Source organism: Nycticebus coucang, chromosome 3, assembly GCF_027406575.1.
Source record: "Nycticebus coucang isolate mNycCou1 chromosome 3, mNycCou1.pri, whole genome shotgun sequence".
Taxonomy (NCBI): domain Eukaryota; kingdom Metazoa; phylum Chordata; class Mammalia; order Primates; family Lorisidae; genus Nycticebus; species Nycticebus coucang.
In genome coordinates this window covers 133578762-133605370 of record NC_069782.1, presented here as the reverse complement: position 1 = coordinate 133605370, position 26609 = coordinate 133578762, and the positions used below count along the sequence as shown (strand labels likewise).

At 51.1% G+C, this 26609-nt stretch overlaps 1 protein-coding gene across 1 annotated transcript; it reads left to right on the top strand.

The window, feature by feature from the left end:
• Positions 1–1608: 1608 nt before the first annotated feature.
• Positions 1609–26400, top strand: ITPRIP (inositol 1,4,5-trisphosphate receptor interacting protein). The gene is made up of 2 exons (XM_053585571.1): positions 1609–1801; positions 22611–26400. The coding sequence occupies exon 2, from the start codon at positions 22624–22626 to the stop codon at positions 24280–24282; it is 1659 nt and encodes a 552-aa protein (XP_053441546.1). The 5' UTR covers positions 1609–1801; positions 22611–22623; the 3' UTR covers positions 24283–26400.
• Positions 26401–26609: the final 209 nt, after the last annotated feature.

Genomic DNA, 26609 nt, shown 5'->3' with positions numbered 1-26609 from the left:
AAAATGATATGTATGTACATTGTGATGACAGTTTGGAGGAAGAGGGGGTTAAAGATTACAGGCTTAAAGATTAAATAGAGAATATATAAATGTCCAAGGAGGGAAAAACAAGCAAACAGTATATCACATTCCAAGAAGCATAAGTTCCAGGAACTGCAAGGAGTTTGGTGTGGAACATGGAGTGAGATAAAAGGTTGGTAAGATAAGTAGAGGCCTGTTTACAAATGGCTTATGTGCCAGTTTAGGATGGTGGACCTGACAGCAGACAGGAACCAATGAAAGAGAACATCAGGTCACAGAAGGTAAAATCATCAGTTTTTTAAAAAAGCAAATATAAAAAAGATGTCTTTTATATAAATAAAGATAAAGCTGGTTAGAAATTGCTGAAACAACTTTGCAGATGGGATGATAATCCCAGAGGGCATTCAAGCACTAACTTTGGGATTCCAGCACATCCCTGAACTTTTAGCCCAAGGATTATAGGGTTCAGTCCCGCGCCCCTCCCCCCACGCACACACATACACACGCACTAGACTCCAAAACTCTGCCATAACTATTCCTGATGTAAGGAAGAGGTTTTGAGAAGCAGTAGAAGCTTGAAAATAAAAGTACGCTGGGCCTACGGCCAAGAGGTCTATTTTTAGAAAATTTTCTCATTGCCTGTTGGTCTTTCAGACTCAGCCTAAAGTCTTCCAGGCGAGTGTTAAAGTTATTTGACTGGAAATAAGCAAAGGAGGAAAGAAAGAAGGTGATCTAAGACCAAACAGCAGTAGCAATGGTGATAATCTTCCGAAAGCGTGTCCAGTTTCTCCAGTGCGCCCCTCACAGGCATTGCGGGGGGCGGGGACGGGTAGCAAAGCAGCTTAATGAATTCAAACACTTCCAGCCGCTTCTATTGTGTGTAGGATCTGGGCAGGTCACAAAGGGATGATAATAGAAGGAAACGGATTTCATAAACTAACCACCAGGGTGGTAGTGGTGCTGCTGCTGTCCCTCCGGCCTCATCTTTAAATCCGATTGATCTAATTCACAAGCCTAACCTGGTTTGGAGACTACAGCGCCCCCTACAGCACGTAGGCCCCCTTCTTTGTGCTTGCTTACTCTGAGAGAAAGGCAACAGTGCCTTCGCTTATCGTAAAAGTTGATGAGTTATTTTAATCCACTCAAGCCGCAAAAGGGGGGAAAGGCTGGTATTGTGTGTCTCGATTTATATTTTCCTCCAAGGAACAAAATAGGTGGCTCCAGGAATTCTGCCGCTTGTAAAACGCGCCGCAGAAAACGCTCCTAGACAGGCGGCGACTTAACTTCTTCGGTTCCTCAGCCTAGACCGACTTTTAAGGGCGTCCTCCCCGCAGCCTTATCCACCATCCACACTTTACTCCACTGGCCGTATCCCATCTGTCCTAGTCGATCTCCAGTTCTGCTGTGCCGTCTGGAATCTCTAGGGAGGGTAGTCCCTGGGCAGATCGCGGAAGACCCTGGACTCAACCCCCGCTAACCCATACGGTCCTCCTTAAAGAGCTTCGGAAGCCGGAGTAGGGCGGGGTTTTGTTCTTATTAGGAGGGAAAAGTTTCTGTGACATCCAGGAAATGAGCAAATCCTAAACCCGATAGAGTTCTGTCTACTGAGGCCAGACGGAGGAAGCCGGCCGTGGTGTCGCCTCACACATCCCTGAACTGCCTGGTAACACGCGGCAGCTGCCTGCAAGCAGCGGGGACTGGGCCCCGGGCCCCGGACAGCGCGCAGAGCCTAGGCTCGCGCGGTCCTCCGCGGCAGGGAACCAGTACCAAGGCCAAAAACGTAAGTCCTCGTCCCACGCGTTGAAGGAAGGGCGCGATGAGGACCGGGAACTTGGTGGAGCTGCGCCCGAGATGGCGGCCAGGAGCGGGGGTAGGGGTTGCAAGGAACCCCCACTACCCGGCGGAGGACTGACTTTGGAGACACCCCCCACCCCGCCCACCGAAAGACCCCTGCAGAGGCGGATGCTTTGTCTTCCTGCGGCCCCGCCTCCTGCTCCCGCTACCACGCGGGGTCCCTTCGGGTCTTTCGGCTTCAGTCTGGGCGGAGGAGCTGGTGGACGCTTGGCTGCAGCCGGTGCACCGAGCCTCGGAGCTCGGAGCGCTAACCGCGTTTTTGTCCCTAGTACCCAGATGATCCGTTACTTTTCACCGCCTGAGCAGAGTGCTGCTGCAGAAGGAAAAGCCAGTCTCCCTGCTACTTAGCCACCTCTCTTCCCTCTTTCCCTTCCCTCCTGTCCTGCTAAGAAGGAGTAGGACTGAAGTTTGTTTTCGGTTTCTGCTAGTGGGGCTACGTGGTTGCTTCGGCCCCGCTTCCTCTTTGAGGACTACTAGTAGATGAGACTCCACGTTGTACAGACTTTCTCTTGAGGCTGCAAGTACTCTCTGCACCCAACTCCTAACCCCATTCTCAACTCCGTCTCTGTGCCCCTCCCCCAAACCCTTCCCCCCACCACCACCCCTAGCCTCCGCCATTCTGGCTGCTTGGTGAAGGGACTCAAGCCCCAGGGCCGGACTGCCCATCAGACAGGCTCCTTCCCTTTAAAAATAAAGATGCTGCCGACCAAGAAGGGAAAACATTGCAACCAAATCTGGCAGGCAACTCATTTGCCTTTAGCCGCTCTGCCTTGTCAAAACTAGAGTGTTGAATACTAGTTAGCAGTCTAGACACTGGTCTTCTGGATCTAACTCGGCCGCCTTCTATTTTCTTATTCCTCTCTTGGAGCTGACCCAGGGCCTTTTACAAACTGGGTCTCCCTCACTGAGGCCGCTCACCAAAGATAACCCGTGGTTGGTGGAGTTAAAGGCTCAGGCTGGCGGTAAAAATGGGGTGGTAGAGACACGTAGAGGTGCTGTTAGTTCCTCCGTGTGAAAGCCGAATGTGTTTTGAGTCCTTCCTCCCGCCCACGTGCCTAAGTGGCTTTCATTGTTCGCTAATTCCCTGTGTGTTGCTGCTGCTCCAGGCCATTCTGCCCTCAGATTTTCCACTTGTGGGTAACCATGAAGTGGTTATCCTGACTCTGCTCTCCTGGGTGTATGGAAAGGCTTTTATACAAGTGATCATCCAGCGTGGTGATTTTCAAAGATGCAACCATTTCAACCTTTGACTTTGAAAGGGTAAGGATCTGAGCTTTTAAGGTGATAATCATCCCACAAGCTGTCACTTCTCTGCTCCTGCTGCACACATTAGGGAAACAAAGAAGAGAATGTGTGGGTGAACTTTTTATCAGAGGACAAGAAAAAGCAGGAACTTCTTGGGAGAGGCTTCTGGCAGAATTGCCTCATCTGAGTGGGTATTGTCTGGGAGGAAGCTGGTTTTGTGTTTTTCCTTTTGTGGAGCCTCTGGTGTCAACAAAGAGAAAGTTCTGTCTGATGAAGAGGGTGCACCCCATACATTGAGCCCCACAAGAGTAGGGGGGTCCCTAGCCCAGATCTCAGTGCTCCTTCTTCGGGGGACACCCACTGCCAAATGGGAACTTGTCCAGGGGAGAACAGCCAGACTGGCGTGGAGGGTCTAGAGAGTGCATCTTGTGGGGAGAAGGAAAAGAACCGGTAATATGTATCCAGAGATGAGAAACTTAGGGGGACATTTCACATATCTCAGACATTGTTGCTTGACAGAAGGAAAATACTTGCTTCATCTGGCCTCAGGCCCTCAATAATTAGAGGCCAGGAGGCAGGGCTAAAGTTTAGTGCAGTTTAGGGATTTCCACCAAGTAGAACTCAGCAGGCACTGTGCTGCTGGTCACTGTCAGCAGAGACAGGTGGCTGTCAGCAGTTATAAAGGAGAAGGTGCCTTCAGAGTTGAAGGCTCTGTGGTTCCCTGTTCAGAGATGGGAATCCCTTGCTGGGGTGGGTTAGTAAGGCAGCTGTGGGGCTGTAATCAGGAAGTGTACTATGGGATGGGCAGTGCCCCAAATGTGCTAGGAAGCTGAGAAGCAGGACTTGTTTATGGCTGAGACTGGTCCATCCTGGACCCTCCTCTAATCCAGTCTTGCTGGGAAGGCAGCAGAGCAATGAGGATACTGACAGTTGATAGTAAGGGCTGCTGCTAGTGTATTCAGTCCTTTGGTGAATTAGAATAAGGTGTTTCCTCTCAGCAAGCATATGGCAGTTGTTACCATTTAGGAATAAAGTCTCATCTGGGTGGACACAGCCAAGACTTCACAGCTGGGAAGGCAGCATGTGAGTTGGATTCACACTCACCTCCGCAGCCAGGTGCCCTTGCGCAGTATACCACTTATACAACCATTCACAGCAGCCTTGATGATCAATAATTATTGAAGCCTTAACATTTGCCAGGTTTTTTTTTTTTTCAAAAGCACTTAGCCTATATAAACTCATTTAATCTTCACACTAGCCCTATGAGTTAGGTGTTATTATCCCTATTTTACAGATGAGAAAACTGAGGCACAGGGAAATTATGAACCTAGAAGCTGAGTGCCAATCACTGAGCATTCACATAGCAAGAAGCAAGTTAAATTTAAAAAGCTAGTTTAGTTGGGGACCCTCATGGAGAAGAGGGAAGAAGAGCAGTTGCCTTTTTCTTCCTTTGTCAAGGGAGAAATACCTGTTCTCAGCCGGGGTGGAGGAGGATGGAAGACTAATTGGGCAGGAGAAAGGAGGAAAGAAAGAGGCAAGCCCAGCATTGATGGCTGATGGAGAGGCCTCGCCCAAGAATCGAAAGACTTTCCTTAATCACTGGGCCGTGTGAGGTGGCAGATCCAGTTTGGGGCCTGGTGGGAGAGTGATGAGTAAGTGCCACCTGCGTGTGGTGCAGAGGGAAAAGGCCACAGCTCCACACAGGGCCCCAACCTAGGCAGAAAAAGAGTGGAAGGAGGTGAGGAGTGTCCAAAAATGCTGTTCCAACCTTCCAATCCCCTAATCCCCATCTGTGTCCTCCTCCTTGTTGAAACCCTGTTCACTTGCAGATGCCCTTCCCAAGCTTATCCCAAATCACCACTTCACAGCTCTTACAGTGAATATATATATTCACTTAGTTTCCACTGTATACCTGAGCACTTAATTAACTGGAACCCAGCACTTTGCTATACTACATACTATGGATAGATACTTCAAACAATATCGACTTTTCAGCAGTAAAGAAGTCACAATGTTAGCCAAAGGGTGGTGTTTACCTGGATCATGTCACCTGTTCCAGGGGATGGCTCTCAGTTGTGCCCACTCAGGAACCCTGCTTCCTAAATTTTCAGTGGTTTAGACTCAAGCTACCGAGTCATTCTGAAAAGGCCCCCAGAAGTAGGTATACAAATCTAATACTAGTTTATTTTCAAGAAGACTTTGCAGACATCACACAGGCTGTTCCCTGCAACCTGGACAAGCCATGTGGGAAACCAAAGCCCAGAACATGGTTTGTGTTTAGTTCAGCTGGAGTCAGCGTCAGGCAGGAGGGTAGGAGGCCGTGATGTCCAATCATGCAGGGTTCTGCCCACCTCTGGGTCCCTCTAGAGCAGTGATTTGCGAAAAATTTTAAAGATCATTAATTAAATTATTTTCAAAAGAAGTTCAAAGCATGGTAAATATTTTCTTTACTCTTTTTTTTTTTTAATCACATAATTTAAGTGTGCCATGGAAGTTTAACTACAGGTTCAAGTATGCTGTGAGATAAAAAAGGTTGAAAAATACTGTTTAAGAGAGATACTTGCCAGCTAGAGCAGATGCTTTTCAGCCTGGCCATGTGTACCTCCTTGGCCAGTGCCTCAGGGCTAGTGTTTGCCTGGTAGGATTTCTCCCTTTCCTTTTTCATAATATAGTGATTTTTCATTGTGTTTACTTATTTGTTTAGTGTTTTGCAAGCATTATCTCCCAGTGAGGTGGATTGCATTTGCATAAGTTAAATAGCTATTGCACAATCTCAGGGTTACAGAGCCAGGCCACAGGTAAATGCTACATGCAAATCAAGAGGATGATCAAGTGACCTTACTGAGTGGGTCAGTAAGAAGCCAAGGGCAGAGCAAAAACATGTGGTCCCTGATAGCACAGAGGCCCTGGGAAGCAGAAGGGCCAAGACTGGCCACCTATCCCAGCAGCCCTGTGTGAGCTTGGGGCTGAAGCAATCCTAAGGTAGTGTCTGCTTTGGCTGCCTCAAGCTGCCTGTCCTGCCCAGCTGGCCTCTTTGGATTTAAAGGGCTCTGCCTGGTCTTTGTCCAGGCCCCTCATGGCTCATCTTTAGTGAACTGTATCCAGTGGCCCAGAGCTTAGAAGGTGTGGCCACATGGGCTTTGGCGTGAGGCAGACTTGGGTAGAGTCCTGCCCCACCACTCATTACCTGGGTGTACTCAGTAGTTGGGCAAGTGCTTAAGTGCTTTGACTCTTCCAAGTCTTAGTTTCATCATCAGTAAAATGGGTATAACCCCCCATAGAGCTGTTGGGAGGGTTGAGCCAGATGAAGCCTAGAAAGCTCTGAGCACAATGGCACAGACCGCAGTCTGGCCCATCTGGGTTCCCAGGGTGGTAGAGGCCAGTTGAGTATCTGCATTCTCTGCTGAAATGGGCCCCCAGCTTCCTTCTCAGCTCACTGCTCTGAGGCCTGAACAAAGGGCAAGGCCACAGGGACCCAGACTGTCCCAGACCAGGGGAAGGAGATCATTGGTATCCTTCCCAGTGGTTCATTCGGAGCTGAGCACAAAGCTGCTTGTCTGGACCTTTCCACTGACTCTGGGAGAAAGAAAGTCAGGTCTGAGGCATGACCTGTAATGGGAAACCAGAGAAGGAAGAAGGGTGAGGAGGCTTTCTGGGAGAGGAAGGGGGTCATACGGGAGAGCATGGAGGCCTATTGGCGCTTCCTTGAGGGTTTGGGGCCTGTGGTGTTTGCCCAGAGAGAGCACGTTCCCTGGTCCATCCATGTGGTCTACCCCATGACATCAGTGAAATGGAAGCACCTTGCAGGTGACATCACTGTTGCCCAAGGCAACACTTCTACCTTAAGGTAGATATGAAGGAGAAAGATCAACTTCAACTGTAAGACACATGTTGGAGGGAAGGGACATAGAAGGCATCACATCCACAGGTGTGTTTCCCAGAGCCAGGATAGAGGATGGGCCACGGGGAGAGGGGGTGCAAAGGGAAGAGGATTCTGAGGTCTGGGCTGTGAGTCAGTTGGTGACAGGTCTCTAGGCCTTCGGTCCAACCTGAGGGCAAAGAGCCCAGTGCTGACAGCCAGGGTCTCCTTTAGTTTTCTGAGCAGGACCCCTTACAGGGAGAATTAGAAGGAAATTAGAGAGTGACTGGCCATCAGAAAAGTGACTTTCCCTCCTTCACCCTCACCCCCCGAAGAAAGTGAGAAACAAGGAAGCTCAAGGGCTTACTATGGGTTTACAAGGATGCTCATGTGCTTACTATGGAGATTCTTCATAAGCAATCCTGGTACTCCTCTGACATGCATAGCACTGTCCTAGGGGTCCATTCATTGGCCTTATGGAGCTGTGTGATTGAATGCACTCTGTGAGGATTGGAGAGCTCCAAGAGGTAAGACCGACTGGATATAGAAATCCACCTCAGAGCTTATCTCCACCAGTTCTAGCATTCCCAGTGGAATTCTAGATGGGCTAAACTAAACCTGTGGAATCCCTGCAGTTGGAGATGTTGAGAATTACTTGATATTTTAGGGAGGGAGGGCTGAGAATTACTTGATATTTTAGTGTCAGAGAGGGAAGCCATGGGTGTCGACCCTATTACACTTGGGGATGACACTGTTTACAAGGCTGAACTCACTTGGCAATTTTGATGCTCTTAATTTGGTGACCTGTGGCTTCAGCCACATCTTAGAAGGTGATGTTTCCTGCTCTCCTTAAGACAGAAATTCCTAATCAGGGCTGCCAAATGCCAGCATAAGGGATAAAAGATGCAGGAAAGGGGGAAATCTTCACCCTGAAGAAAAGTGAAGCCTCCACAGAGGTTTCCTAACAGGAATTGCCTTGTCTTTCCTCCCGAAGGCATCTGATTAAAGTTTTTACTTTGTGCAACTTCAGATGTGGAACTTCAAGTGCTTCGCTGATGTCCAGCATATCAGCAGCTAATGTAATTGCCCTCGTTTTTGTATAAACCTAGATTTTTCATGGTTATAAATGAAAAATTAGGGTATTGTTGGCAGAGAAAACTATTTACAGGTTATTCTATTTGCAAATCTGGTCCCGAAATCAATTGTCATGACCTTGTAAAATAGCCTTTTGAATAAATGGCTTCATTGACTGAGTACTCTAAGCAAAACTACCATCCCAGGAATTTACATTTATTTGTTTCTCTTCCTCACAGAAGCTTTCAAGGTATTTTCCCAGTTTTACAGGTGAAGGGACATTCCCAGAGAGGTGAAGGCACTTGCCTCAAACTGAAAATAAGAGATGAGATTCAAACCTAGATCTGTGGTCTCCCCGAGCCTGAGACTCTTTCTGCCACCTCAGGCCTCTCTGCCTGGACACCATGGCCCAGGAAACATAAAAGTGGCATAAAGAATCCCACAAAGTTTGCATCAGAGGTGAGAAGACAGGCAGACCACCAGCTCCACGCCTAAGCAGTCTGGTCCCCTCCTGCTGTGACTCACTTTGTGATATTAGCAGATGGAGCTCGGTTTTCTTATCTGTAAATGGGAACAGTCTGCCCAGGTACAGTGGCTCACACATGTAATCCTAGCATTCTGGCAGGCCAAGGCAGAAGGATCCCTTGAGCTCAAGAGTTTGAGACCAGCCTGAGCAAGAGTGAGGCTGTCTCTCCACTAAAAATTGAAAAATTAGGCTTGGCGCACATAGCTCAGTGGTTACAGTGCCAGCTGCATACACTGGGGCTGGTGAGTAGCCGCATACACTGTTTAGCTGGCCCAGGCCTGCTAAACAACAATGTCAACTACAACAACAACAACAAAAAAAAAATATCCGGGCATTGTGGCAAGCGCCTGTAGTCCCAGCTACTTGTGAGGCTGAGGCAAGAGAATCGCTTAAGCCCCAGAGTTTGAACTGTGATGCCAGGACACTCTACCGAGGGCGACATAGTGAGACTCTGCTCAAAAAAAAAGAAAAGAAAAATTAGCTAGGCATCATGGCAGGAGCCTGTAGTCCCAGGTACATGGGAGGCTGAGGCAAGGGGATCACTTGAGCCCAGGAGTTTGAGGTTGCTGTGAGCTGGGCTGACACCAGGGCACTCTAGCCTGGGGCGACAGAGTAAAACTGTGTCGAAATTAATAAATAAGTAAATGGGTACAATAACAAGCAGTACCAGTAAAATCCAGAGCCCTTTGAGACGCTCAGATGGATGTCCCTAGGAAAATTACAAAGCCCATAATTATCAAATGACTCATTTCCAGGTGCATGATACAGTGGGACACACACCAACGCCTGAGAGGAGGGGCTCTGCTTGGCCAGTCTCCTGGGCTGCCCCTGCTTTCTCTCTCTCCTCTAGGTCATTTCCCTAAAGCTGGTACAGGACAGTCTCCACCCAGCCTGTATCAAACCCAAAGGGAGGGTGTTGTCATAATGTTGGCCCTTCCCAATGGTGCAGAACCATGTGCTCGTAATACACTGTTCTCAAGGGAGCCATCTCAATAGCCTCTTAAGCAGCAGTCAGGGACCCGCCTGAAGTTCTTGAAAGCCTCCTTTGTTTGCTGAGGCTTTGTTCCAGAGTCATTGAAAAGGCAGGGGATATACATGTCTGGGCTGGAGGGGAGGGGAACAGGCGATGCCTGGGACCCCATTTCTGTGCTGCCCCCAACACCCAAGTACATCAATGCCACTTCCTCCTAACACAGTAGGTACTACCCAGAGCCCTCACTCCCTTTTCCTAATCAACTGTAGAAAAGGCTTCACCTTTCCTTTTGGCCGAAAAGCCAACCCAAATGGCCTGGATCACACTCAGAATCTCCTGGTAGAAGGAACCTCATATTTCATTATGTCTGACTCCCTACTTCACAGCCACAGTTCATTTAATGTGTCTGTAGTCCCTCCCCAAACATTGCAGGGAAGGAAAGCCCATAGGTCCCAGGTCACTAGGTAGCACAGCAGCACGAGAAGACCTCAGGCTGGAGAGTCTGCTGCTGGGTCTGTGATGTTTCGAGAGTGGCCTCACCTCTCCAAGCCTCAGTTTCTTATCTGTAGAACGGATATAAGTACCTGGAAGTTTAACATGAGAGTTTCCTCAGAAAGCATTTTACACAATGTTTAAGCTTCAGTAAATGGGATGCAGTGGCTGCAATTGGCTAAACTCTCCCTTGATGAGCCTGGGCTGTGAGGCTTGTCCAGTGGGTTTGCTCCGGAAAAGGAGAATTGCTGGTCACTCTGCCAAGAGTTACTTCTCTGCTCCTTCTCCCTGGTCATCCGTCCCAAACCCTATAATCCTCTGCTTATCTTCCTTTTCTGCAAGACTCTTGAGCAAGAATGTGGTTGCCAGGAATGAAGCAGCTGAGGGTCAGATAAACATGTCAGGTTCGTTCTTGAGTCATTTTCTGGGTAAACCTTGGCAGTGAGTCAGCCTGCAGTTAGGTGAAGGCTGGTCCAAAGGGGCTGGGGTCATCTCTACCTCTAGGCTGTTTCTCCAAGGGATTTTGGTCATTTCCCCAGGCACTTAACACAGTTACTGCTTGCTTTCCTGGCTGCAGGGTGCCTCCTGGCTAGAAAGAACTCAGAAGGAACTTCATTCAGGGCTTCCTACTCCACTCCAGGAATTTCAGATTCCTGCTCCTGGGAGTAAAAGCTGTGAGGTTCTTTTTCCAATCCTGGCTCCATCTGTTAGTTCATTCATTTAGCAACCCATGCAGAGTCAGCCGGCTCCTAATGTTGAGTGCTGGTGCGGGAGCTGTGGGTGTCCATGTTGGTGTGGCTATGGCGAGGGAGGTGGCTGCTGAGCTTCCTGGGTGTCAGACTTCCTCTTTTCCCTCCGTGTCAGCCCCTTGGGCCTTTAGAAGACAAGGAGGTGAATGAGACAACTCAATTATTGTCCCAGGCTTTTGGAGGAGCTGCAGGGGCATTGGTCACCCCTACTCTTCGCAGAGGAGTCCTTCAGATGCTACCAGGATGATTTAACAAAGGGGAGACCTGATATTATCACCAGTACCAATGTCATTTACAAAGCACTGTCATATGACTGTAGGCACCACTTCAGTGATGTGCAAAGCACCATGAAGCGGGTACTCTGGTCACAGCAAGTGGTAGAGCCAGGATTCAAACCTGGGCTGCCTTGATTGTGGAGTTTGGCCCCTTAGCTACTGTACTCTAAGTCTCTACAAACAGCTTTTAGCTGATGAGCTTCAGACTGTTTCTTACCCGGGTGACCTTGGGAGTGGGAGTAAGTTCTTATGAACTTGACACTGTCTATGGCAGCTTGCTGAGTCATGGGTTCAGACTTGAAACAGGCATTGCTATGTGTAAGGTGCAGCCAGGGCAGAGCGCACAGGTCACTTCTTATCACTGCGTCCCTATGGCTGGAAAATGATGTGGTTGTAGGTTATCATTGTTGTTTTGTTTTGTGTAATTCACAGGGAGTATGACTCTGTAATCACAGATAATTCCAGGAGTAATTTTGTTAACTGTTCTAGCCTTGCGGTCCAGGGGTCTGCCTTCCAGAGGGGAAGAACTGGCTGCTCTGACTAGCTCGTGGCGGGGGGGCAGTAGCCCTGTTGTTCAGCCCAGGCCCTGCCCCAGAGCAGGAGCAGAGAAAAACAACCACAAGCTCTTAACTTTTTTTACAACTGGGTTGGCCTCCCTCTTGTCTTTGTGTCTCTTGCTGTTCCCCTTTATTAAGATGAAAGAGGTTTTTAGATCTTTGCAGGCGGTGTGGGGGGGTGGGGTTCCCTTCTTTCCCACTCCTCCCCCCTCTCCCCAACCCAGCTGGGGCCCAGGCATTGTGTCAGGTTGTCAGGTACTGCCTAAGCCACAAGGGACCCTGGTAGGAGTATAGTCTGGGATTTTGCTGTGTGGAGGCCAGAATCCCAGGAAGCCAGGACCTGGGTAAGAGAGGGTAGGATGAGGCAGGGAGGCTGGGGTTGGGGAACTGGCCTTTCTGTGGCTGTGGGGAAAGTCCTGGGGGACCCATCCTCCTCTGTGCCCTAAAGGCAGGTAGAGAATTCTGGCCAGGGTGCTTTGGGAGCTGGGTTCTCTTTGTTCCCAGCCAGCAATCAAAAGGAAGGTGGCTGCCAGAGCTAGCAGTTTAATTCCATCCATCCAGTTCTTCTGTGAAAAGAGAAAGGGGCGGGCAGGGGTGGGGGTGGTGTGGTGTGTGAGGATGGCTTTGTTTCCACTTGGTTTTCCTTTTTGTTTACTCCCCCATTGGGTGGGTTGGCTCCACCACCTCCCTCTCCAGGCCCGAGTCTGCTGTTGTTCGGAGCCAGCTTCCACCAGTACAGCCTCCCTCGCTGCACCATGGCTAAGTGTGCTTTGCCTAAGCTTCTGCTGCTGTGCATGGGGGCAGGGGGTGCACAGAACATAGGGTGGAGAGAGAAAGAGGATGGGTTTGGGGAGCCCTGGTATTCCCTGCCTGACGTGGGTATTGTTTTTTTCTCTATACCAGCACTTGTGGGCGAGAGGGGGCCCACAGGCAGTGGGGAAATTCTGAGGAATTCCCACCGAAGCCAGGCCAGTACAGGACAGTGGGAAATGGTTGGGGCTGTGGTGCTGTAATTAATAAGTGCTCTGAGAATTCAGGCGTGGAAATCTGAGGTGGGAGTCCCAGTGGTAGTCAAGAGAGGCCCTCCAGGGCAGGTTCATGATAGGGAACTCATCCTTCCTGTGAGCGGTGGGTGCTTGTAGAGGCCTTCTTTGAAAGTGGTACCTCTAGGGCAGGAGTCCTCAAACTTCGGCCCCGCAGGCCACAGTAGGCAGTGTGATTATATTTGTTCGTTTTGTTTTTTTACTTCAAAATAAGATATGTGCAGTGTGCATAGGAATTTGTTCATAGTTGTTTTTTTTTTTTTAACTATAGTCCGGCCCTCCAACAGTCTGAGGCCCCCTGTTTAAAAAGTTTGAGGACACCTGCTCTAGGGTATTGTATTAGCTGCAGGTCCCAGGATGGCACATGTCCTTGGCACAGCGAGCAGTCTGTGCCAGGCACTTTGGGAAATGTAAAGTCCAACAAGACCCTGCCCTTACCCTGAGGCGTTTACAGCTGGTGAAAATGCAGATGGGTACACAGGGAGACAGCCAGGTCTGGAGCCATGGTGTGGTTCATTGTGTGACCTTGAGCAGATCACTCCACCTCTCAGCACCTTGGGCTCCTGCCTGACACACAGGTTGATGGCACCTCCCCACTGAGATGCTGCACAGGTAGAAAGATGGGAGGCCGGAAATGAAGGTGCAGCAGGGCACCACTCCCTCCAAATGCCCTAGGAGAGCATCCTGCTGGCCCCAGAGGACCCTCGGCTGTGGCCGCCACCCTGCATCCGTCTCCCATCATCTTTCCTCAGTCTGTCTTCTGTTTGTCTCTTCATAAGGACACTTGTCCATGGATTTAGGGTCCACCAGGTAATCCAGGATGATCTTGTCTCAAGTTCCTTAATGTAGTCACATCTGCAAAGACCCTTTTTCCAAATACAGTCACATTTGTAGGGGTTTGGCATTGGGACAGGACATATTTTTTTGAGGGTTGCCATTCAGCCCACACAGTGACTGTGGGACTTGAGGTGCCCTGGAGGGGATGTGGGCCAGCACTCAGGGTCACTTGTCTCTGTGATTGTTGTACTCCTTGTGCCTTCTCACTCCCCTTCCCACAACCCGCCATAGACACCCGGCCTCTGTCTGTCCCAAGACACCGTGATTTCCGTGAGGTAAGGCCTTTGCGGTGGGGAGTCAGGCAGGGCAGCTGGGTGGAGGGACTCCTGTCCTTCCCAGGAGATTGATGGCTTCCCTGCCTTCTCCACCTGCTCACCCGGACATGCATCAGCCGATGGAGGAGCAGGAACAGGATGTGTCTCGCCCACCCAGAGTTGGCAGACTCAAGCACTGTCCTTCCTGAGCAGGGGCTGGCCAGCCGCCCTCCTGACCCAGAGTATGGAGTTGGTATCCTGGTGACTTTTTGTCCCCTTGCAGACAGCAGAGGGGGGCACCCATCTGTGTCACCCATTAGCCCCTGCCTTCCTGTCAAGAAGTTAAATGTCCCCCTGCTGCTCTGGCCCAGTGGACAGTTTCTCACTGTCTCATGTGTAAGGCCACCTCAAGCAAGCATGTGGGTGGGAAGCTCATCTCTGCTCTCTCTCTCCAGTCCTGCCCCCCCTCCCCATCACTCTGGTCTGGTATTGACCTCTGGGTCCTCTTGTGCCCAGGGTCCTACTCAGTCCGTCTGGACTCTCCCGTGGGTCAGGGGAGGGCAGTTGGGGCACCTTCAGATCATAGACCTTGTTCTATAACACCAAGTACTCTTTCATGCATAACCATTAAGCCTTTTTCCTGTCTGCATGGGACACCCTGGCTAGACTCAGGAGGTGCCCAGTCACACCCAAAGCATTAAGTTTACTCAAGGCCCACTCTCAGAAGAGGAGGAGGTTTCCTATAAGTTACCAGGATGCCAACCCCCAACAGAGTCTCTTTTCTAGTCCATGCATAGGCTAGAGCGGCAGAGAGAAAACCTGCTCTGGCGCTTACATAAAGCCTGGCACGGAGTGTGGTTGGGGTTATTCTTCCGAGCATGGCTGTGGGGACTGAGCAGGGGGCACTGGCCTTCCTCTGGGTTTGGGGAGGAAGGTTGAGCTCAGGGCCATTTCAGGGAGACCTGACACAAAGGAAATGGTAGGTTTGCTGGGTAGTTGCTGAGGGAGTGATGTGAGGGGTGTCTAGGTGAGGGCAGCCTTGAGGAATGCTTTGTGGCCAGCAGAGGAGGGGCTGCAGGCTGGGGCCATGGGCTATGGGTGGCCCACAGGTTTTATTTGGCTCACATAGTTTTTAAAGAATTTTTGAAATAGCAGCCAACATTTTAAAAATTGGAAGATTTTTTTAAAATCCAGATTACTCACGTCCCTTGAGGGGAAAAGAAAAAAATCTTGCCATTCTGGGTGTGCAGAATGTGACATGGTGGCTCTCCCCTTCAGATGACATATGTGCTATCCAGTGACCAGCATCCCCACCATTTAGCTCTCCCTTCAGCCTGGCACACTTTCCTGGCACTTGGTTGCCACCCAGTCCTCAGGAAGGATGACTGGACGAGATGAGGGGAAGGGGCCTGGTAGCATCAGAGTGGCAGGTCCGAGGAGGATGGACCTGGCCAATAGAAGGTCCTGCCTAAGAGAAGGAGAAGGGGCTGGGCAGGCAGGGGGGCTTCAGGAACCCTGAGAAGAAGAGGAAGCACTGGGCCCCAGAGCCACGCCCGCTCTACCTACTTGCTCAGCAGTGTATGTTGGTCCTCTTCCTTCCTCTTTCCTCACTTCTTTCTCTGCGTACCTCTCCCCACCCCACCCCACACCAGGGCCCATCCCCCAACCTCAATGCTGCTCAGACCCCACAGATCCGCTCCCTGCCCCCATTTGGGGTGCAGGTGAAGAGAGACACCAGCCAGAGATGGCCCTGCTGGAAGCTCTCTAGCCTTGTGCCGGAGGCCTTTCTCTTCTCCTGCTATCCTGGGAGGGTCAGAGCCAAACTGGGTTGAGCAGTGATGCACTCAGAGCTGCCATTTGTGCATGTCCTAACTCTCTGCCCTGAGTCAGACAAAGAGGAAGGAGTTGGTGGAAACATGTCACTCACAGCTGTATCTGCCACCACCATCTCCTCCCAGTGCATGATAAGTAAACCCCCACTGACATGTTGGGAGCCTGTAGTGCACCCAGCCTGGGTCTGGTGCCCTGGGGACTTACAGGGGGACATTTAACTTTTTGACCATTCTGGAACTGTAGGTAGGAAGGCAGGAGCTGATGCGTGATGCAGAAAAGAGCAAGAAGGTGGCCTGACCTGCAGGAGTTCAGAGAAGAGCAAGATAGGCTGCTCCCAGGGGCAGACTCCAGAGAAGGGGCCCTGAGTCAGCCTTGTACAGTGGATGACCCTGGACTTGGCAGAGAAGCTGAGCTGACTCCAATGTGGGACTTGGGCTTGGCTGGAGAGAGCTTGGAATCAAGGATGAGAAGATAGCCTAGAGAAGCTTCCCCATGGCTCAGACTACTCACCCATGGGCTGCAAACTTCAAAACCAAGACTTGGGGTCAAACTCGTGCTCTGTATTCAACCTGTCCTTTCTCACAGTCCTATACTTCCAGGGCTAGGAAGCTTAAGGGACAGGTAACCTGAATGATATTGGTAGTTACCACTGACAGTGGTGCCAGGGAGGTGCCCCAGGGCAGGGGGCAGACTCAGTTGAAGTGAGTGACCCAGTGACCAGGGCATCTCAGAGGCCACCTAGTGAACCTCCCTGAACATCAGTCTCTTCATCTCTAAGATCAAGATGGTCAGCTACCCAAAGTAACACATGCCTCTGAGAGGGGGCCTTCACCAAACACATGCAGAGCTCTTAGCATCCTCTCTGTCACTGCTTCCTAAATGGCTGTTTATGAAAACATCTTCCCCGTTCAAAATCTCTCTTTTGTAACCCTGCCAGATGTTCCCTGGGATGATGTCCAACCTGTCTCAAGCACCCCCACCTGCCAGATCAAGATATTTGTTAGGCCTCAGTTTTCTCCTCTGTAAAATGGAGCTTATGTTACTACAAATCTGAATCCTGCCTTTCTTAAATCCATGGCTTTGTTTCCCCCCAAACAACTGTGTACCCCATTAGCTGGGACTGTGAAACTCTAGGGCAAGGCCAGGATACACCATCTAAAGTGGGAAAGGGACCCAAGTAACCCCAGGCCTGGGCTAAAATCTTTAGCCTGTGCCATCAGCCACACCTCCTTTATTCCATTTCATAAAGGAAACCCATCACCTGCTCTTTTTGGCTCTAAAGATGACGCCAGGGCGAGGGCTGCTTTTGCTGTTGTAATTAGCAGGGCTAATTGCATCTTACAAGCTCCAAGGCCTTGGCTGCTGTGACATTGCGGGAGCCCCAATGTATGCCTGGCTTGGGAAGGAGTGGTTCTTAGGCATGAGCTGGGGTCAGAACTACCTGGAGGACTTGTTATGACATAGCCACTGGGCCACACCCCTGGCATTTCTGATCAGCAGGTCCGGGGTTGTACCTGAAAATGTGCAGGTCTGACAAGTTCCCACGTGTTACTGTTGCTGCTAAGCATGCTGAGAACCACTGTCCCAGAAGGCACACTGGGCCACTAAGACATGGGCTAAGGTCTCAGTCAGCCAACCCTGGGAGGGAGTAGTGGGCACTGGGGCAGAGGGGGGTGATGACCAGGTTATGGGGCCAGACACAGGCTCCAACTATTCCTGGTTTGTTGTAGGAATTCTGTCTGGAAGGAAGGGAGGAGGTGAATATGGAGCCAAAGGGGTGCACACCAATATCTCCCCAACAGGTGGGTGCAGGAAAGGTCTCCAGACAAGGAGAGCCCCTGGAGAATAAGAGTAAAACTCCCCGCCCTTTGAATTTGGGCAGCCTGTAGCTCATGTGCCTTTTATGCCCCACCTCCCATTCTGTCCTGTGTGCTTAGTGGCTGTTTCCTTCCCTCATGGGTTGTAATGCTTTTACTGCCAAGGATCATGCCATGCTGATCACTGTGGGCCCTAAAGCATCCAGCACGTTCCACAAGCTCAGTAGGCACTCTGTAAATGTAGCACAGTAGAAAAGCATGGGCTCTGCAGGCAAAGGCAAACAAAATGGGCTTGAATCTCAGCCCAGCTCTGACTCTTGAGTTGTGTGGCTAGAAAATTACTTAGTGTCTTGGGCTTTGGTTAACCCATCTGCGCAACAGGGTTCACACTCACCTCTTTGGAGATGACAGTAGTCAGTGTGTACGGTATCCATCACATCCCAGCGAGGGCTTGAGAAATGGGAGATGTGGCGATTAGACAACTCATAGTGCCATTCATTGGATTAAGCTGTGGTGGGGAGTTCTCTAGGCTCTGGAGGACCCAAGAGTGAGGGGCCCCACTGAAGGAAGCAAGTCATCTTAGATTTCCCCCAGGATCTTGGGCTTCTGGTCCTGGCAGCCACCTATAGCTCTCTGCCCAGCTGCATCCAGAGGCCACTGTCATCCTCAGTCTCTGCTTCCCTGTGCCCCTGGCCCTTTGCCAGGCTAAGTTTAACTGTGAGCATGGGCTGCTCACTCTCTGTGGGCAAGTGTGGGGTTGGGGTGGAACACAAGGCTTCCTGCCACCAGCTTCCTGGTGAGCAGACAGACAACAGTCCGCCAAGTGGCCCAGGTTTATTCTGAAAGCCAAACCCACCAGCTGTGAGACAGCCTGGTAGAGATGAGAATGTCGGGCCAGGGTGGAGACTGGCATCCTTGGAATGAGGGGAATGGGGCTTTTGGGGGAAATGTGAGTGAGAGGCTCCCAGCCACCTGTCCTGTCAGAACCCCTGGATTCTCCTTCCCCCCTGTTCTTCTGCCCCCCACCCCAGGGTCCCCAGGACAGTGTTTCCCATGACTTGGTTTGGGAAGGGGAAGTAGTAGAGGCTTCAAATTCAGCCACAGCTCCATCCTCTACCCCAGCCTGGCTGGCCCTCCCAGCCCCATTCCTCAGGATGCTGCAGACACAGCCTGTGCAGAGTTTAATGAGCAGCAAAATGACAGCTGGGATCCAAGCCTGGGGGGGGAGGAGGGCGGGCAGTGGGACGTGAGTCACAGGGAACTCCTGACCTACAGGAGGATCCCAGGCTCTGAAGCCTTCTCCCCTCTTGCTGGGGGCCAGGGTGGAGGGAGGGATGTGCCAAGGAACAGCAAAAAGAGGGGAGCATTTTGTGCTGTCAAAGCACTTCTGAGCGTGCCTTCCTCCATGCCCCTGGGACTTGGGCAGGGCTGGTGTGCTTGGCAGATGAGAAACCACAGGCCTGTGTGTGCTGAGGGGCATGGAGCCCACCCCGTGCAAGGCACAGTGCTAAGCACCCAAAGCGTTACCTCATACAACCTTCCCAACATTGCTATGAAGGGGGGGCATGTATCCTCACAGGCAAAGCATGGGCATCCTAGAGAAGCTAAGTGAACCACCCAGGATCACTCAGTGAGGGGAAGAATCAGAGTTCAAATGTAGGTCAGCTGGGTTCACAGCCCAGGCCCCTTTCCTTCTAGGGCCCCGTTTGTCCCTGGAGCCCCTGCCCAGTCTTGTTTGTAACCCTGCAGTTGTCCTTGTTACTGTGGGCTCCCTGCATCCTGCCAGAGGTCCCTGTAGGGGCATCCATGTGGCCCCCACTCCATCCTGAATCCCTACAGGCAAGGTCCTCTGTGTGTTCCCAGCCCAATCCTAGCTACCCTGTTACCAGAAAACTTGCTCAAGAACACGCATTTTGCTCAGTGCTTTACCTTCATTATCTTGCTCAAGCTTTACAAAAGCAAGTTTTTTTTTTTGTTTGTTTGTTTACAGTTTTTGGCTGGGGCCGGGTTTGAACCTACCACCTCCAGTATATGGGGCCAGCGCCCTACTCCTTTGAGCCACAGGCACCGCCCCACAAAAGCAAGTTTTATTCTCATTTTACAGAAGAATAAACTGGGGCCCTGAGAAGTCAAGTGATTTGTCCAAGGTCACCTTCAATAGGCTCACATGCTGAGTACACCCAGTCTGTCTCCCTAGTTGGAGTTCCGAACCTCCTACCCCAGTACCAGGAGATTCTTACTGCAATTCCTCCTCTGGGAGGCATGCAGCATATGCAGGAAGCACTGTGGAAGGTGTGGGGTGGAGACCAACAGGGCTTCCTAGTCGCAGGACTTGGTGATGGCACCACTCCGCAGTTGGTGGCTTCTGACACCCTGAGTTGACATGGAAGCTGACTCCCTCCTGGACTGGGAGTTGCAGGGCTATTACTGTGACTGGTTAAGGCCTGCTGTGCTCAAAGGTGGCTGCCTATGGTACAGGGGTCCTAAAGGACCTCAGAACTCCCAAATTATCTCCTAACTGGCTGCTGCACTGTTATCACTCTGTCTTAAACTTTCACCCACGTTAATCAGCCAGCCTCCCAGTTATGTCTTGGACCACCCTGGCAAAACTTTCCATCAACATTTCTCTGATGCAGAAACCGGGGCTGACCTGTTTCTGCAATCATCCAGCAAGCTGCTCCTGGACTTGGGGAAGAAAGCTGGCTTACTGCCCCTTGCATTTTTTTTCCACCCCATCTACCTTTCAGTGTGACTTCTCCACTTACTCTTGTCCCATTTCCTCCTAAAGAGGAAACTTGTGTTTCAGAACTCACCTCTGAGCCCTGAACTTGCCTCCACGCTGGATTCCTCTGTGGCTGGTCCTCCCTGCCTCTAACCCTTTTAGCTCCTGCAGACAGGTTCAGCTAGTTGTGCATGGGGTGTAGCTGTGTGAGTCATCTCTGAGCAACAAGCTTTGCCACGTGTGGTGGCAGACAGCTTAGGCCATCTATATCCTGCCCCTTGCCAGGGATAACCTGCAGAAGTATGCTCAGCTGGTGACAAGTCACTGCTCCTAAACACCGTCAGGACAGAATTTTGTTGTGCAAATTCAAGGTCAGGGGTTAGGCCAAAGACAGTGGAGCTCAGACCTACCAAAAAGGTCCTCTCAGGCAGTGTCAGCAAGCATGGCTGGGCCAGAGTGGAGGGTGGGAGGAGCCCTTGGTGTTTTTGTTTTCCACCACCACTCTCAGGACCTCAGCTGATTTGCATTTAGCTATTTGGTCTCATCACAGAGGTCCCAGGCAGGAAGGGAGCTGGCAAGTTGTGGATATTACAGATTGCTAATTCCCAAGGTTCTGCTGAGGACAGGAGAGTATGTAATGCAAGCCTTAGGGTATAAGGTAACACTTCTCGGACTTAATGTGGTTGGTATTAAAATACAGATTCTGATTCTGCAGGTCTGGCTCAGGGGAGATTCTGCTTTTCTAGCAAGCTCCCAAGAGATATTGCAGCTGCTGGTCTGTGGATCATAATTGGAATTGCAAAGATTCTAAAGATTAGCCCTTCCTCAAAAGTCACTCAAGGTTTAAAAACTTACTTATCCTGGGGGAGTGGAGTGGCTCCTTTTACAATTAAGAAGTCAGATTTAGGGCGGTGCCTGTGGCTCAAAGGATTAGGGCCCCGGCATATGGCCTCATATGCCGGAGGTGGTGGGTTCAAACCCAGCCCTGGCCAAAAAAAAAAAAAAAAAGTCATATTTAGGCTCAGCGCCCATAGCACAGTGGTTATGGCACCAGCCATATGCACTGAGGGTGGCGGGTTCGAACCCAACCTAGGCCTGCTAAACAGCAATGACAAGTGCAACAAAAAATAGCCAGATGATTTAATAAAAAAAAAAAAAAATAGCCAAGTGTTGTGGTGGGCACCTGTAGTACCAGCTACATGGGAGGCTGAGGCAAGAGAATCTTTTAAGCCTGAGTTTGAGGCTGCTGTGAACTGTGACGACACGGCACTCTACCGAGGGAGACAAAGTAAGAATCTGTCTCAAAAAAAAAAAAGAGAGAAGAAAGTTCAGATGTCTCTGAGAAAAAACTAGGGACTCTGTTGCTGTCTGAGGTTGTTGCCAAGATTGTCTTGGGAAAGACTGAAGGCCAGGGTATCTGGGTCTGGATTTGGGGTGAGGTCTTCCAGATCAGAAGACACTTACAGTGGGGGAATATTAGGGCTCAAAACTACTTCAGAAACTGTTCAATGTATATGTGCTATGCACTTGTCACTGGCCATGTAGTTTGCAGGGATCATTCCATCTATCATTGCCATGACTCTGTGGAAGACTATTGTTTTCCTCTTATACAGTAAAGAAACCTGGCTCAGAGAGGTGAGTTAACATGCCTAAGGTCATACAGCTGCTCAGTGACAGGGCTGGCTTTGGAACCTAGCCTTTTCTCCCTCAACCACTAGGCTTTACTGTATCGTAAGAAGATGGCATTTGCTGGAGGTAGAAGGGGATGTTTTATTTAAGACTGTTTGGTTTCAAGTGGTGGAAAAACAACTCAAACTGACTTAAAAAGGACTTCTTTATTGATGTATATGACTAAAAAGCTCATACAGTTATGGCTTCAAGCACAGCTGAATGGGGGGGGCAAGGGGTTGCTTTTCTTGTTGTAGGCATCTTAGGCAAACTCCTTCTCGAGAGCCACCTGCAGTGTAATCCTGTTCCCTCGGCAACCCTAGCAACAGGCTGAGTCTTCCAGCCCATTGGGTCCAAAACATCCTAACGTCTGTTTCCTATTGGCTCAAATTAGGTCACATGCTCATCCCTTAGCCAATCACTGTCGCAGTAGAAAAGGGTAGCCGAGTTTGTCCTGCGCTAGGGTTATGCTCCCACCCCTGAAGCATGGGGGTTGGTCGATTCCCACCCTAGAGGTAAAGAGTAGCAGGAGACAAGTTGGTTCCCAAGGATAGTGGAGTGCTGCTGCCAGCCAGGGGACTATCTGGGCAAAAAGAGATCTCCACCGCAGGTGCAGGCCTCTGGGGTTCTTTCTCCCAAGGCTGGACTGGAGTGCTTGAGATTTCAGGGAGGGCAGCGTGAGATTTCAGGGTGGGCTGGGTTGGAGAACTAAGACTCGACCAGCCCCGGGAGGCAGAGGTTGGGCCGAGGGTCCAGGGAGGAAGTGGCCTTGAGGGAAGCTTGGCGTGACTGTCGGTCTCTCTGTCCCCAGGAAAGCTCTGGCCATGGCCATGGGGCTCTTCCGGGTGTGTCTGGTGGTGGTGACCGCCATCATCAACCACCCGCTGCTGTTCCCACGGGAGAACGCCACAGTACCAGAGAACGAGGAAGAGATAATCCGCAAGATGCAGGAGCACCAGGAGAAGCTGCAGCTGGAGCAGCTGCGCCTGGAGGAGGAGGTAGCCCGGCTGGCGGCTGAGAAGGAGGCCCTGGAGCGGGTGGCGGAGGAGGGCAAGCAGCAGAATGAGGCGCGTGCGGCCTGGGACCTCTGGAGCACCCTCTGCATGATCCTCTTCCTGATAATTGAGGTATGGCGGCAGGACCACCAGGACGGGCTCTCGCCCGAGTGCCCGGGCGGGGATGAGGACGAGCTGCCTGGGCTGAGCAGCTCTCCACTGAGGGGCCTCACCCTGCCGGACAAGGCCACGCTCAGCCACTTCTATGAGCGCTGCATCCGGGGGGCCACGGCAGACACTGCCCGCACCCGGGAATTCGTGGAAGGTTTCGTGGATGACTTGCTGGAAGCCCTGAGGAGCCTCTGCAACCGGGACACAGACATGGAGGTGGAGGACTTCATTGGGGTGGACAGCATGTATGAGAACTGGCAGGTGGACAGGCCGCTGCTGTGTGACCTCTTTGTGCCCTTCACGCCCCCAGAGCCCTACCGCTTCCACCCGGAGCTCTGGTGCTCCAGCCGCTCTGTGCCTCTGCATCGTCAGGGATACGGCAAGATAAAGGTGGTTCAGGCGGACGCTGATGCGCTGAGCTGTGTCTGCGGCAAGACCAAGCTGGGGGAAGACATGCTCTGTCTCCTCCACAGCAAGAACAACACGGTGCAGCCCAGTGGCAAGATGGAAGATCTGCTGTGCGCCAGAGATTCCCAGCACCTGGACACCATGCAAGTCATGAAGTGGTTCCAGATAGCCCTCACCAGGGCCTGGCACCGCATCGCCCACAAGTATGACTTCGACCTGACCTTTGGTCAGCTGGACAGCCCAGGGTCCCTCAAGATCAAGTTCCGCTCAGGGAAGTTCATGCCCTTCAACCTGATTCCTGTGATCCAGTGTGATGACTCAGACCTGTACTTTGTCTCCCATCTTCCCAGGGAGCCCTCCTGGGACACCCTGGATTCCAGCACGGACTGGGTTTTGTCCTTTGCAGTGTATGAGAGACACTTCCTCCGAGTGACCTTAAAGGCACTGCCCGAGGGCTCCTGCCACCTCAGCTGCTTGCAGATTGCCTCCTTCCTGCTCTCCAAGCAGAGCCGCCTGACAGGCCCCAGCGGACTCAGCACCTACCACCTGAAGACCGCCCTGCTGCACCTCCTGCTCCTGAGGAGAGCCACCGACTGGAAGGCTGGGCAGCTCAACGCTCGTCTGCACGATCTGCTCTGCTTCCTAGAGAAAAGTCTGCTTGAGAAAAAGCTCCATCACTTCTTCATTGGTAACCGCAAGGTGCCAGAGGTCATGGGACTCCCTGAGGCTGTGCGCAGAGCTGAGCCTCTCAACCTTTTCCGGCCCTTTGTCCTGCATCGAAGTCTCTACCGTAAGACAGTGGACTCCTTCTATGAGATGCTTAAGAATGCGCCGGCACTTGTCAGCGAGTATTCCCTTCATGTCCCCACTGACCATGCCAGTCTGCCCCAGAAATCTGTCATCTTGTAGAGCTTGTGGGACCAGGATATCAGGACGATGGTATCTCCCATGTTCACACCCTGGGGGCATCTGCAAGCCCTGTCCTGGGAACAAGGCAGGCTTTGGTGAGAGCCACTGCCGGGAAGCCAGGCCCTACAGAGCAGAGGAAATAATGCAATTGGAAGCTGGTTTGCTCTCATGTCATTGGGACCTGTTGGGAAAGCTCTTGTTTGGATTTAGGGACTTTTCTTTTCCAGTTTACTTCTGGATCACCACGAATGGGCAAGATGATGACAGAACACTGTGGACACTGAGTTAGCAACAATTCAACAATTGGTTTGGGTGTGATTCATTTTCCATCTAGGGTCCAGTCTGTACTTGTATCAATAGCAGGGGATCTACAAGAATGCTGACAAGGACCTGTTCCAGCATCTCTAATCCCAGGAATCCTTGGCCCCAGCCATCTGCAGCTAAAGTACTAACAGGGAATCTTTGATCCACATCCTGCACAACAGTAGGGGTCCCACTGTGGCTGCCACTGTTTTATACTCTTTAAAGAAAAGACCTGATGGAGATTTGAGGCCCCAAGTGACGAATGTCTGTCATGGGAATGGGTACTTGGTGGCAGAGAGAAGCTTGAAATTGGCTACACTTCTCACTCAGGTGCACACCTTTCCACCCTGCATACTGTGTCCCAAGCACCATGAGTGTCATTTACCATGCTGGGTGCCAGCTCAGCAGCCCCTCACCTCTCTTTATTCCCCTTACAGAGTGGTAGGGGGAGGGCAGATGCTGATGGTGGAAGCTGATCTAGAGATAAAGATGCACACACAGGGTGGCTGGGGAAGATGACAGAGCCTGGGCCTGGGTGCCAGGGTCTGTCTGGCAGTCTGGCCCAGTTCAGAGAAGTTTCAGAGCCCAGGGGCAAGGGACGCTGTACCCGTGGGTTGTCTCAGGGTCCCAATCCTAGGGCGGGGTGTGCTTGGAAGCAAGAGCTACTGTAGAACCCAGCTCCAGTCTGCAAGCCCCATCCCCCGACCCCTAGTTCCTCACTGCAGCAGGGATTCCTCAGTGCCCAGAATGCACCCTTACTACATAAGCATGGCTGAACATGGAGATGATCCAGACCCATAGAGCCTGGTGGAGACTCAGTGGACTGAGGACCCACAGTGACAGCACTATGGGCACAACCACCAGGCCTCAGAGAGGCCACCTTGGCACGGCTAGGGACTATGGTCACTGGTGATCTCCAGAGCCTGCATTGGAGCTGGGCTGTGTCCCTAGATCTGGTTCAAAAGGATCAAGAAGGCTCTTCACTTAAAGCTTCACTGGCCCTTTGAGATTTCCTCCCTCAACATTACCCCTTGCAGGGGTCCCAAGGAGAAATGAAGAGAATGGAGACTGTGTGGGTGTCTCCCTCCAGCTAAGCCTCCTCCTCCTCCAGGGGCAGCTGCAGCTCCAGCTCCAGGGTTTAAGCCAGCCATGCCTCCCAGACAACACAACCAACTCAACAAAAAGGCGCTCCTTTCTCCTACCTCCAGGAGCTCTCTCACCTAGCCTCGTAAAGCTCAGGAAGATGGACTTTTTGCCTGCTAGGGTTAATCTATGGTGGGGAGGCTCAGCTGTGATCAGGGCAACAGAACCAGTAGGAAGCCTCCTTGTATAAGCCAGAGTTAGACTGAGTTCAGGCTTGGGTCCGCCCCCTCCCCAGCCTCCCGACAGCCAGCCCGATGCCCCGGGACATAAACCTGCTCAAGTGTGTCTATAACAACAACCCGAGCACCGCCACCCCCATTCCAATGAATGCATTTCCAGAATCAGAGTGAATTTCCTTATTTATTATCGTCCTTGCTTTTCTCCACTTCATCCTGATCCCTTAAGCTTTGAAGAGACTCCAGCAACCAAAAAATATCCTCCAGAAGCCACTACCAAGCCTGGATCTCCCTCATCTTCCCCTTTGCATCTGAGAGAAAGTTCACTGAAGAAATACCCTCTGGCTTCTTGTTTATACAGAGACTATAGAACACAGTGGGGAAACAGGAACCTTTTGTGCACCAAAGCTGCTTCTGAAGCAGAAAGCAGTGGGGCTCTTGGTTTTTCATGCTGCCTTATTTATATTAAAGGAAGAATTACATTTTGCAAGAAGTAGAAATAGTCACAGTGTTTGTTTTTTAACTTCAGGAAATCTGAGGTTCCAGGGCAGAGTTGGGGAGGGGGTGGATTTCCTCTTGATGAGAAGCTTTCACTCCTCTTTTTATTTTTATGCTTTCAGGAAACTTTTAAAAATAACAAAATAGAGTATTTCTAGCCTGTCTTTGAGGCAACTTGTGTGCTGCCTGCAGAGTTCCAGAAAGGGC

Bases quoted from the DNA above. Each gene is read 5' to 3' on its own strand.
- ITPRIP (XM_053585571.1), top strand. From the start codon at position 22,624: ATGGCCATGGGGCTCTTCCGGGTGTGTCTGGTGGTGGTGACCGCCATC.